Source organism: Pan paniscus, chromosome 1, assembly GCF_029289425.2.
Source record: "Pan paniscus chromosome 1, NHGRI_mPanPan1-v2.0_pri, whole genome shotgun sequence".
NCBI classification, from domain to species: Eukaryota; Metazoa; Chordata; class Mammalia; order Primates; family Hominidae; genus Pan; species Pan paniscus.
The window spans coordinates 194054764-194068403 of NC_073249.2; the positions used below are offsets into that span (position 1 = coordinate 194054764).

At 52.9% G+C, this 13640-nt stretch overlaps 1 protein-coding gene across 3 annotated transcripts in view; it reads right to left on the reverse strand.

Annotated features, from left to right (window-relative positions):
- NHSL3 (NHS like 3) overlaps positions 1–13640 on the reverse strand; it is a 32918-nt gene that overhangs the window by 9877 nt on the left and 9401 nt on the right. The window contains exon 1 of one of the 3 annotated variants that reach the window (XM_008965508.4): positions 10859–11076. The exons of 1 other annotated variant lie outside the window; for it this stretch is intronic. In XM_008965508.4, coding sequence (XP_008963756.3) covers positions 10859–10949 — 91 coding nt within the window. In that variant the 5' untranslated portion in view covers positions 10950–11076. Of the gene's footprint in view, positions 1–1550; positions 2852–10858; positions 11077–13640 lie in introns of those variants that run through there. One more of the 3 variants, XM_063593094.1, reaches the window with a different exon arrangement.

The window sequence follows — 13640 nt, forward strand, 5'->3', positions numbered from 1 at the left end:
CTCCAAGATCACACTTAATCTTGCAGAGGCTAGACTTCAAAGCAGACCTCCTTCTCCCCTAGCCTGGAATTCTTCACATTGGCCCCACGCTGTCAGTGATTCTGTCCTGGATCACCAGGCAGGGAGAACAGAATTAGCCAAGAAACAGTCCATGGGTGAAGGCAGTAAAAAAGGAGGTGAGGTGGAGAAGTACTGGAAAGGAAGTCAGGTCGAGGTTCAAATCCAACTCCATCACACAAGTCACGATCTCATATGAAAATAAGGCCAATAACTCCTCTTTTTAAGATTGCTGTGGCTCACGCCTGTAATCCCAGCATTTTGGGAGGCCAAGGTGGGCAGATCACTTGAGGTCAGGAGTTCGAGATCAGCCTGGCCCAACATGGTGAAACCCTGTCTCTACTAAAATTAAAATTAAAAATTAGCTTGGTGTGGTGGTGCATGCCTGTAATCTCAGCTACTCGGGAGGCCGAGGCAGGAGAATCTCTTGAACCTGGGAGCCAAAGACTGCAGTGAGCCAAGATCCCACCACTGCACTCCAGCCTGGATGACAGAGCAAGACTCCATTTCAAAAAAAAAAAAAGAAAAAAACAAGATGGTTGTATCCGTTTGATCAGCAAACATGTGTTAACCTAGTACTAGGGACTATAGTTAATGGAGAAGAACTTTATCTTGTTCACCAGTTTATCCCCAGAGGCTAAATCAGTGCCTGGAACATGTTATGAGTTGAGTTCAAAAAATATTTGATGAATACATGGATGAGGTAAACTAACAATGTAATTTTGGGTAGTGAAGACTCCAGAGCTGTGACAGGAAGCTTTGGTGGGGCCGGGGGGCGGGGAGAGTGGTTTAGTTAGGTTGTCAAGAAAAGCCCCTCTAAGAAAAGAATAGGCTGGGCATGGTGGCTCACACCTGTAATCCCAGCACTATGGGAGGCCGAGGCAGGAAGATGGCTTGTGGTCAGGAATTCAAGATCAGCCTGGGCAACAAGGCAAGATCCTATCTCTACAAAAAACTTTGAAAATTACCCAGGCGTGGTGACTCACAGCTGGGGTCCCAGATATTGGGAGGCTAAGACAGGAGGATTGCTTGAGCCTGGGAGGTTGGGGCTGCAGTGAGCCATGTTTGAGCCATTGCACTCCCGCCTGAGTGACAGGCATCTTTAAAAAATAAAATCAGCCAGGCGCGGTGGCTCACGCCTGTAATCCCAGCACTTTGGGAGGCCAAGGCAGGCAGATCACCTGAGGTCAGGAGTTTGAGACCAGCCTGGCCAACATGGTGAAACCCTGTCTCTACTAAAAGTACAAAAAAATTAGCCGGGCGTGGTGGTACACACCTGTAATTCCAGCTACTCGGGAGGCTGAGGCAGGAGAATCGCTTGAACCCGGGAGGCAGAGGTTGCAGTAAGCTAAGATCCCGCCACTGCACTCCAGTCTGGGCAACAGTGAGACTCTGTCTCAAAAATAAATAAATAAAATAAAATACAATAAAATAAACAGAAAAGGACATTGGAACTGACACTTGAATACTGAGGAGCCAGTCAGGGTAGGTACCTGGGGAAGAGTCTTCTAGACAGGCTACAGCAAGTGGAAAGGCCTTGAGGCAGGAGTGGTGGATTTCAAGGAAGAGAGAGGAGGCCAGTATGGCTGGAGGATTGAGCAATGGAAAGAATGGTAGGAGACAGAATCAGAGGAGAGCAGACGACAGGTCAGGCTGGGCCCCATAGGCCTCGAGGGTTTCAGCTGGGTAGTGACACTGTTAAAAAATATTCCGGCCGTGCACGGTGGCTCACGCCTGTAATCCCAGCACTTTGGGAGGCTGAGGCAGGTGGATCACTTGAGGTCAGGAGTTCAAGACCAGCCTGACCAACATGGTGAAACCTTGTCTCTACTAAAAACACAAAAATGAGCCGGGCATGGTGGTGGTGTGTACCTGTAGTCCCAGCTACTCAGGAGGCAGAGGTGAGAGAATTGCTCAAACCCAGGAGGCAGAAGTTGCAGTGAGCTGAGATTGCACCATTGCACTCCAGCCTGGGTGACAGAGAGAGACTCCGTCTCAAAAAAAAAAAAAAAAAATTCCAGGCTAGCACTGTGGCTCACACCTGTAATCCTAGCACTTTGGGAGGCTGAGGTGGGCAGATCACCTGAGGTCAAGAGTTCAAGACCGGGCCGGGCGTGGTGGCCCATGCCTGTAATCCCAGCACTTTGGGAGGCCAAGGTGGGTGGATCACGAGGTCAGGAGTTTGAAACCAGCCTGGTCAATATAGTGAAAGCCCGTCTCTACTAAAAATACAAAAATTAGCAAGGCGCGGTGGCGGGCGCGTGTAATCCCAGCTACTCGGGAGGCTGAGGCAGGAAAATCGCTTGAATCCGGGAGGCAGAGATTGCAGTGAGCCGAGATCGCAGCCATTGCATTCCAGCCTGGGCAAGAGAGCAAAAAAATTCCGTCTCAAAAAAATAAATAAATAAAAGATTTCCTGGGAGGCTGGGCTTGAGCCCAGGAGTTCGAGGTTACAGTGAGCTATAATTGTACCACTGCACTACAGCCTGGGCAACACAGTAAGTCCCTGTCTCTAAAAAAAAAAAGTAAATATATAAAAATAAAGCTTAAAAAAAAAAAAGATTCCCCTGATAACTCTAAAAAACATAGCAGAGACTGTGAAAGAGAGTCTGTGAACTATATATATGTATCTGTGCAGTATCCCACCAGCCGTGCCTAAGGACACCTCTCTGTCATAGCATCTTTCTCTCTGAGTCCCTGTGGAACTAAAAATTCACAGAGGCTCCCAAGCAACACGACCCCCCTGCAGTTCCTTCCCCAGTTGCTGCCACCCTAACACTGGCCTCTTGGAGACTACTCAAGTACAAGCTGAGATCTTGCTCTCCAGAGAACAAACATTTGTGGAGCTGAATAGTCACATCAACAAATCAATGAGATCTAAACAATAATCCTAAGAAGTAGGCACTTTTATTCCCATTTTATAGATGAGGAAATGGAAACCAGAGGGAGCAAGCATTATAAAGCTGCCCTCTCTGGCCTCCATGGTGTAAATGGCAAAGCAGTATTCTCACTCAGAACAACTTGAATCCAAAAGCCATGTTCTGTGCACTGTGCCAGCTACAAACCTGATCTCCCCTCTGAAAAAGGGTCATGGGACCCCATCATCCCTACAAATTGGAGGTTTCTCGACCACCTACTGTCCCCACTCTTCCCCTCTTAGGCCAGATCCACCCACCCACCCACCCTTCTTATCAGTCTCACACAAACAGAAAAGACCAGTAGACCGACATTTGCAGGGTGATTAATTCATGCCAGGCACCAAGCCAGGTCGTGGTGAAAGGCAAAACGTAGTCTCTGTCCTCATGGATCTTACAAAAGTTCTTCGAGGCAGGTACTGGAAGGTACTTTCCTAGTAATTGATCATGGGCCTGTGAGGCTCAGAGAGCTAAGTGACTTCCCGAACTCTGGCTGGCTCTAAAACTGGAGCCTTTCACCACACAGGACAGTCATCTTCAGCTACCCTCTAACCAGGGAAACTAAGGGCTGAGCTCCTGCCAAGATGGGGGTGGAGGAACATCAGCTCATCAAGGTCCCAGGCCCACAGCTGGCAGTCAGGGCCACAGCTGCAAATTCCCAGAGATCCAAGGGCTTACACTTGATAACATCTGGTTGCCCCAGCAACACCCCTCCCCCTCCCCACCCAAGTCAGAGCCCGCAGCCTCTCCGAGTCACCCCAGATCTATACACCTGTGGCTCGCTTGGGGAGGGGCTCAGCAACCTGAGTCTCAGGTGACTGGGAGGGGTACTTCACAAAGAAACTGAGGTCCAGAGAGTGGAAAGACCTTGCCCACAGCCATGCTTAGAGTCCTTGTTCCAGGGATTTCTGCCCCTGGCAGTCCAGAGGTGCAGCCTAGGGCTGAGGCCATGAGGGAAGCATCCCATACCACACCCCCATCCCCAACATGCCTGGGGGAGGAGGCTTCCTGGATCTGAGAAGACACCTTGCTCCTGGTGGCCACGCCCCCAGCATGCAGGGCACACCGGGAAGCACACCTGCGGGCTCCTCAACTCAGAGACAGTTTACCAGGGCAGAGACTCAGGCAGCAGGCAGCGTCCCACTGGGGCCACCTCCGCAGGTGGGCACTCTCAAAACCACACCCACATGGCCGGGTGCGGTGGCTCATGCCTGTAATCCCAGCACTTTCCGAGGCCAAGGCGGGTGGATCGCGAGGTCAGGAGTTCAAGACCAGCCTGGCCAACGCCGTGAAACCCCGTCTCTACTAAAAATACAAAAATTAGCCGGGCATGGTGTCGAGCTCCTGTAATCCCGGATACTCAGGAGGCTGAGGCAGGAGAATCGCTTGAACCCAGGAGGCGAAGGTTGCAGTGAGCCGAGACCACGCCATTGCACTCCAGCCTGGGTGACAGAGTGACACTCGGTCTCAAACAAAAAAAAAACACACACACACCCATAAAACACACCTAAGCCACCCTAGTCCCTGCCTTCCTCACCCATGAGCGACCGCACAGACCCACACAGGGCCTGCCAAGGGGCTGTGTGTACAGAAAAACAGGTGTGTGTAGCCCCTACTCAGGGGCTTTCCTAAGCCTGGGGAAAGGGAAGAATCGGGGAGGGAGCCCCTGCCTCCCAAGGCCACGCGCATGCGCACGCACTGTCTTGGCAACATCCTCCATGGGGTGAGGCCTCAACCTGCCCCATTCCAGAGCAAGGGGCGGGGGTGGTGGCGCGCCCACAGCCAGGCAGGCCTGACTCAGGGGAGAGGAATGAGGGGGGAGGGCACAGCTGTCCAGGTGGCCTTGCTCAGGAGGCCGAACCCTCTGAAGCCAACCCAGCCCCCAACTCCCTACTCCTGTCTGAACTGTCCCTGGCCAGCCCATGAGCCAGAATCCTGGGTGTTCAGAGGCCCTTAGCCTCAACCCCTCACTGTACAGGTGGACAAACGAAGGCCCCCGCCCCCCCACCATTACACATTCTAGAAGCAGAAGCAGAAACCAGAATGTAGATTTTATTCCCAAAGAGGCAAGACAAAGGAAAATGAGCATAACAAACTTTCAGGTGGAGGCGCTTTACGGTTCTCAAAACACTTTCTCTTCTACTGTCTCGCAGAACACCTGACAAGAAAGTTAAAAGGCAGGAGTGGTTTCCTTTTTACAAATGAGCACCAGGAGGCTCAAGGGAAAGTGACTAACTTGCTCAAGGTCACCCAACCAGGGAGTGGTTGAACCTGGGTCTCACTCCAACAACCTTAGTGATCTTAAGTCTGAGAAAGTTAATGGGTAAGGGCAGTTGGGGGAGGGGCATGACCTCAATCTCTGCCCAAAGAAAGTAGGGGCTCTGCACCCCACCTGTGCCGGAATCCCTCTCCTTCCTTCCCTTGGTGTCCAGCCCCACCCCAGCAGGGACAGAGCTGACAGGCCGGTTCTAAGGTAAATAATGGGGGGCAGGGAGTGCCCAGAGCAGGGAGGGGAGGAGCCCATCCCACGGGGTGCCCTGGGGGAACAGGCAGTAGTGCACGGAGGAATTAGCTACGATAATATTAATAAATGTCCTAATGAGTTTCTGCGCCAGCATTTGCTCCCAGCAATGACATAATAATCCCTTTCAGCCAAGGCGCAATTCTAACTTTCCACAGCCCTTTCCTTAGTTCCTTCAAGGCATGATTATCCCCATCTTATGGATGCCAGACGCAGACACCACAGAGTAGGGAGAAGAAAGAGCTGGGAATCAGGAGGTCTGGATTCCAGGCCTTGGATGAAGGAATTGGCCTCTCTGGGCCTCAGTCCCCTCATCTGTAAGGTGGGACTAACACCCACATCACAAAGTGCCTGGGAACCTTAAAGAAAGCCACACAATCTAGTGTAAACCCTGACCCCAAGGGTCAGAGACTTGCCCAAGGTCACACTGCTAGAAATGGCAGAGGCAGGATGTGAGCCCAACTCTGACTGGCTGCAAAATCATGTTCTTCCCATGCCACCAGCAGCCTCCTCTCCCCACCACTCCAGCTCTCTTCAAATCTCAAGTAAGGTTAAGGACCATTAAGATAAGGTCTGATAAGGAACACTTGACATCAGCTCCCTATCTCTCCTTAGTGACACCCCTCCATGTGACAGCCCTAACCCCTCAGTTTGGGAAGGAAGGGAATTCCAGGCCCAGACCAGATCTCACTGCCCTGGAGTGAGGATTCCTAGGTTGGAGCTTTCATTTCCCCTTAATTGCAACATGATCCTGAGCCAGGTACTGTGCTTTTCTGGGCCTCAATTTCTTCATCTGAGATGTGGGGGGGGTTGGAGAGATGATCTCCAAAGAGCCCTCACCATGGATGACTTTGCCCCTAGAAGGAAGGGGGGTCAGTGGTTCCCTTCCTTGAGTCGGGGCCTGGGGCAGCAAGGAGATTCCGCTTATCTCAGATCCCTGGGATCAGAGAGAGCTGGACCAGCCTCTTATCTGGAAGCCCGGGGCTCCCACAAGCAAGTCACCCAAGCAGTTGGTCACAAGTCTCCCCACAAGAAAGGGGAGGAGACATGGGGGGAATGGAGGAGGGAGCCTTGTCCAGCTGTGGAACCTACCAAAGACCCCAGACTCCAAGAAGTTAAACCTCCAGGTCTACAGGCAGGGGGAAGGATGAAAAGAATTCCAGATGGTCTGACTCCAGTAGTCCCTTCCCTCAGTCTCCCCATGTGCACAATGGGAACAATAAATCCAACCAGAAGGAGGGCCATGTGTGTGAGCTTGACAGTGCAATGCATGGGAAAAGGAAGAGGGCGGGTCTTCCTGGGCTACCAATTCACATCCACCACCATTCCCCAACCTGCCCAGGACCGAGTGCTCAGCTAGCCTGGGAAGGGGAGAGTTGGGTGGATCCCTGAGTGCCAAGACCAAACAATCCCGGCAGGTTACAGTATCTTTCCAGCAGTCAGGAGGCCTCACCTCATACACCTTCACCCTTCTCTACCTTACAAGGGCATTTGATCCGTGGGATCAACCCTTCCTTGAGTCTTGATTTCCCCTTCCCACTTGCTCCCTCTCTAAGCGCTTGGAGGCTTTAATGCTTAGTCCTCAACCCCTAACCCTCCCCACAGTGCTTCCTCCACTAGTCCTCTTTACATAGTCCAAATCCCCCGGGGCCGGGGCCGCAGGCTTTCTCTGCCCAGAGGACGTGCAGGCGCCTCCATCATAAGATGACACCCTTCTATTCCTAAACTGATTAAGGGCACAGGCTTTGTAATGTGACAGGCTTGAGTTTTAATCCAGATTCAGCCATCTCCTTGCTGTGTGGCCTTGAGAAAGTGACTTCACTTCTCCGAACTCCAGCTTCCTCATCTCTAAAATGGGAGAATAGCCTGTGGCTTGTGGGACTGTTGGAGGACAAAGGACAAATGAATTAACTGATGTAAAGGGACAGCATAGGGACTTATTTTTATCTCTGCTACCATCTCCCAGCCAAGCAGCCTCAAGCACAGAAGCACACACAGCTCCCTCTGGCCCTTACTCTCAACATCTGGTTAATCCCAGGTCTTATCAATTCAGCCACTTCCTCCGAAGTGTCTCTGCAGCTGCCACTCCTCTCCACTCCCACAACCCCCACCCTGTCCCCAGCCCTCACCTCATCACCTCTCCCCTGGATTACTGCAACAGTCTCTGAGCCTCCACTCTCACCACCCCACCCCTCAACCTGTCCTGCCTGCACCTGCCCCAACCCTAGAGCCATCTTCCTAACATCCCACTTTTGTAGACTCCTCCCTTGCTCAAACACCTTCACTGGCTCCCTGTGGCCTGCAGACTCCAGACCTCTCTCCCTGCCTTGTACTCTCTCCCTCCTCCTCTCACAGACTAACGAAATGAGTACTTATACTGGCGCTTGAGTACTTATACTCAAGCTCCAGTCCCCATCTGGGCCTGTCACAGCAGAGGCTGAGGCCGAGGATGACTTAGGATCCTCAGCACAAGTAAAACCAAAGGTACCGAGTTTACATTCACAATGGAACCTCAAGAGGACCCTCAGCTACTTTTCCCTCCCACCTCCATGCTCAGTCTCAACTCCATTTGTTTTTTGTTTTTGAAATGAAGTCGAGTTCTTGTCACCCAGGCTGGAGTGCAGTGGCGCAATCTTGGCTCGCTGCAACCTCCACCTCCTGGGTTCAAGCGATTCTCCTGCCTCAGCCTCCCAAGTAGCTGGGATTACAGGTGCCCGCCACCATGCCTGGCTAGTTTTTGTAATTTTAGTAGAGACGGGGTTTCACCATGTTGGCTGGGCTGGTCTCAAACTCCTGACCTCAGGTGATCCACCCACCTCAACCTCCTAAAGTGCTGGGATTACAGGTGTGAGCCACTGCATCCAGCCCATTCTTTTTTTTTTTTTTTTTTTTGAGACAGGGTCTCACTCTGTCACCTAGACTGGAGTGCATTGGCACGATCGGCTCACTGCAGCCTTGACCTCCCAGGCTCACGTAATCCCCTCACCTCAGCCTCTCAAGCTACTGGGACCAAAGGCACATGTGCCACCACGCCCAGATACTGTTTTATTTCTTGTAGAAATGGGGCGGGGGGGGGTCTCGTCATGTTGCCCCAAGCTACTCTCGAACTCCTGGGCTCAAGTTATCCTCCCATCTCGACCTCCCAAAATGCTGGGATTACAGGCATAAACCACCTCGCCTGACCTCAACTCCATGCCTTTACTCACGGCCATACCCCACAGCTGAAACAAATCCCTGGTTCTCTCATTTAACCAACAATTTAGGACTAATTTCAATCCTGTGATTACTTCAAAGACAAATTAGGACCATCTCCTCAGTTTTCTAAAGCTGACCCCAATCCAGAAGGCTTTTGATATATTGCCTAGAATATTTCCTAGCCCCTCACACTTAATTTCTGTGTTGTCTTGACATTGCTTTCTAATTTTTTTCAGAACGCCTTAAAGCCTGAGTTGACCCATGAGTTGCAGCAGGAACTGGAAGCTCACAAGTGTTGCTGGAAGCCCCAGGCCACTTCCTCAAGGGCCAGTAGGCAAGAGACTATAAACACAGCCTTCTTATCTTCTCTCTCCTCCATCACAAATGGTCACAAGTCTGGGCCCACAGTTAGTTCCTAGGAAACCATCAGATCCCAGCGACCATCAGAGGACAGATGAAGAGCCCCAGCCCTGCCCCCTTAGTGCAGATTCTAGGAGAGACAGGTAGGCACAGACAGGGCTTTCAGGACTGCTGGGGCAGGGAGAGTGCTGGAAGGTCCTGGAGATTCTCATCAACACCCACCTTCTGAGAAATCCTCAAAGAGCCTAACTGAACTTAGTTAACCCTTTTCTTATTGTCATTTTGATTATATTACTACCTCAAACCACCATAGGCAAATGACCTTGGACAAGTCCCTCTTTCCTGGACCTCAGTCTCTTCATCCATGAAATGGCTAGCCAGAACGGTAAGTGTCCCAAGAAGTCACCTAGGGCCCCTGATTTCACAGACAGAACCCCTGTAGGAGCCAGAGTGGTCCAGACAAGTGAAAGGAATCTGCTCAAGGTCACCAGGGCCTATTCCACAGCCTCATTGAGAGGAGAGGTCCCCCACTTCCCAGCCCAGGCTCTTTCCACCACCCCCTCCATGGAGCGATGAGATCATCAAGCTCCGTTCGGAATCTCTAGGAATGTGGGCCATCCTGGGAATACACCCGTAGATTCTCCCACCACAGCAGGGCCCCCTTCACTCCACCTCCTCTGGGATTTCCTCACTCCCCCAGACCAACAGGTATCGCTAAGGTGCCTGCCTATGTTGAAGACCCTCTATCTTGGGGAGGAGGGAATGGAACCATCACCCTGCCCTTCCCCCATCTCTGGATTCACCAGTAACTAGGCACTCTCGATAGCCCCTCCTTCAGCGCCCCTCGGGGATACCCTGAACTGCCGCACTTGTTGGGGGAAACAGGAATCCCATCTCTTGGGATTGGAGGCCTTCCCCTTTCCTTCCCCTCCCCATTGGAGCCTGGAATGTGACCCGCGGAGGGATCCCGCAGCAGCCGGCAAGGGCTGCGTTCCAGCTCGGTGGCTGCATTGAAAGGGGGAGATGCGGCGGCGACCTCGGGGACCGCGGGGACGGGGGAGGGGGGGAGGCGGGGAGAAGTCGCGGTGGCGCGGGTGGGGGTAGGGAGGGAGCCAAGAAAACCAGTCCGACTCCCGATCGCGCCAGATGGAGGCGGTCCCCAGACTCCAGCCCCGGGTTTCCAGCTTCTCCCTTCCACCTTTGTCTCCCCTCCCTCCTACAAACTTTCAGCCTTCAGCCTGTTGGGGGCTAAGATCTGGGGAATAAGCGTGTGTGTCCGAGTGCCTTAGGGTCTGCTGTGAGCCTGAATGCGAGTCCGGTTGGTTGTGCAGTTATGAACCTGTGTGTACATCTGTGTGCCTAAGACGCTGGGCAACTGTACCCACATGACCGATGTGTGTGAACGACTGTGTGCCTGTGTGTCTGGATCTGCGCGTGGGTGTAGTTCGTGTGGCTGTGTAAACCGCATGCATAGGTATACATGTACCTATGTCTCAGGCTCTGTGCGTCCTACTGCGATGGTACGAGAGTGTGGGTGTGATGGTGTATGTGATCCTGTGTCTGCGTGTCCGTACATTTGAGTGGGTGTTGTGCGTGTGACTGTGTAAACTACGAACATGTACGTGTGCCCGCCCGTAGGTATTACCGTGTACGTGTGTCTCCGTGTGCCTGTGAGGGGTGGGGTCTGCGCGGGGATTCCCGACCCCCCCACACTCAAACCCTCCAAGCCCCGGGAGGGGGCAGCAGCGGTGGCGACGGCCGCAGTAGGGACCCTCCTCCCTGCCTGCCCCGCCCCCACCCCGGCCCCTACCTGCCGGCCGCTTCGCCGACCGCCCGAACCGCCAGAAGCTGCGGACCCGGGGACCGCTGGGGGCCTTCCTCTTGTGGTGTGAGTTCCCCATTGCTGGTGCGGGAGCCGGCGCGGGAACCCAAGCGCGGCCCAGCCAGCCCGGCCGCCGGGCCCGCAGCCCCGGGAGGGAGGCAGCGAGACTCGCGGGCGGGCACCGCGGGCGCCCCCAGCCCCAGCTCGACCACGCCCCCGAGCTCTGCGGCCAATGGCCAGGCCGGGGGCGGGCCCGGAGGAGGGGCGGGGCCTGGCGCGCATCCCGTCGGCTCCGCCCCTCCCGGGACCTGGGAGACCGGCTGAGCCGCCTAGCCTAGGGCGCACAGGGGAAGGCCTGGCCAGTCCAGGTGGGGCAGGCGGCTTGCCCACTCTCTCAGCCCAGAGGCTACCGCTCTGAGGAGTGCAATGGAGCTGGGAGAACGCGGATCTGGAGCCCTGCTGCCGCTAGAGCCCACCAGCCACCTCCCTGTGAGTGTCACGTGCCTGTGTGTACAAATGTATCGAACTGACTGTATTTCTGTAGTTATAGTGTTCAAAATAGTAGCACCCTTTTACTTAGTGTTTACTATGTGCCAGGCTCTGTGCTAACCGCTTTCATGCATTACTTCATTTTATCCACAATTGTGTAAGGTAGGTCCTTTTTTTATTATTTTTTTTATTTTTTTGAGACCAAGTCTCGCTGTCACCCAGGCTGGAGGGCAGGGGCACGCTCTCGGCTCACTGCAACCTCCGCCTGTCGGGTTCAAACGATTCTCTTGCTTCAGCCTCCCGAGTAGCTGGGACTACAGGTGCGCACCACCATGCCCGGCTAATTTTTGTAATTTTAGTAGAGGCGGGGTTTCAAACTCCTGACCTCAGGTGATATGCCTGCTTCGGCCTCCTAAAGTGCTGGGATTACAGGCGTGAGCCACACCACCCGGCCTGTTAAATATTTTTTTAACCAGCCTGGCCAACATGGTGAAACCCTGTCTCTACTAAAAATACAAAAATTAGCCAGGGTTGGTGGCACATGCCTGTAATCCCACCTACTCAGAAGGCTGAGGCAGGAGAATCGCTTGAACCCAGGAGGCGGAGGTTGTAGTGAGCCAAGATCACACCACTGCACTCCAGCCTGGGCGACAGAGCAAGACTCCGTCTCAAAAAATATATATATATATGTGTGTGTGTGTGTGTGTGTGTGTGTGCGTTTTTTTTTTTTTTCTTTAAAAACGCCAGGCATTGTGGCTCACACCTGTAATCCCAGCACTTTGGGAGGCCAAGGCGGGCAGATCACTTCAGGTCAGGAGTTCGAGACTAGCCTGGCCAACATGGTAAAACCTCATCTCTGCTAAAAACACAAAACATTAGCCAGGCGTGGTGGCTCATGCTTGTAATCCCAGCTACTTGGGAGGCTGAGGTGGGAGGATCGCTTGAACCTGGGAGGCAGAGGTTGCAGTAAGCCAAGATCACGCTACTGCACTCCAGCCTGGGTGACAGAGTGAAAAATTAAAAACAGAGAGAAGAAAAGCCTTCTAGGCTGCCTGGGGCTCCCACCTCTGTCTCCTCATCACAGGTGTCCTTGTGCTGAGGGACCTGCCCAGGGCCCCATTGCCTGGGCAATGACTCTTCTTTACTATCACTTCTGCCCTGTCTCTCCAACTAGAGGCAACATGGTAGAGTAGAGAGAGCACTGCGCTGGAAGTCTAGAGCCCTCAGTTCTAGACCCCACATGGCTTATCCTTCCTGCCACCAGAACAAGCCCCTCCACTATACCGTGCTACCTCTTATGCCCGATGGCTCCAGCAAACCCTCTTCCCTCCCTGCAAAATGTGAGAGTCAAAGCTAAACCCAACTCTCTCTGAGGCCCTTCTCTTGCTAGAGTCTCAGGTTGACAACAGTGCAGTCCTTGAAAGGCTGGCAAGTTATTCACCCATAGAAAATATTCATTGAGCATACAATGTGTACCAAGCTGCGTGTACACTTTGCACAGAGAAAATGGTCCTAGTGTCAAAGCTGAAAAAGACCTCAGAGATCAGCTAGCCAATTCCCTGAATTTATATAGATAGGGAAACTGGGGCCCATAAAAAGAACAGTTAGTATGGGGGAGTAGAGGGAATACCCAAGGATAAAGTCTAAATTTCTTGGCATGAATTAAGTGAGGACAGGTATGTGAAGAGGCTCAAAGGATGTCTGAAGTGTGGCAGGTTCCTTGGCCTTCACAAGAAGCATTGGAGGAGCTGCCCCTGCCCACCAGTTCAGCCTCATCTCCGACCTCATCTCTGAGATGAGAATCTTCTTCTCAGAGCTACAACCACACAAAACTGCTTGCCACCCTCCAGCACACAACTCCAGGCGTTCACACCTGCCATCCCCTCTTCCACCTTGGCCTGAAAGGTGCCTTTTCATTCTCAATGCCCTGCTCTACATGCTGCTCCTCCATGAAGTCTTCCTTGCACCCCCTCTTCCCCCAGCTCAGTGCTTCCTTAATGAAGGCCCCACAGACATTAGTGCTGCCTTCTGATATAGTACTGATCACACCCCAGGGCTCCCCTGCACCCCGTGTTCACCATCCCAGAACTTGCCTTCAGACAATAGTTTTAGTGTCTGCCTTTCCAACCAGAACAGTTTCCTGAAGAGCAGTGATTGTCTGACTCCTTTTAGTAACCCCAGGCTCAGCACATAGTAGGTATACCTATGTGTTTAATAGAAACTGGTGGAGGTGGAGATGGTGGGGCTTGTAGATTAGCTGTAGTAGCAACGGTGACGCTTG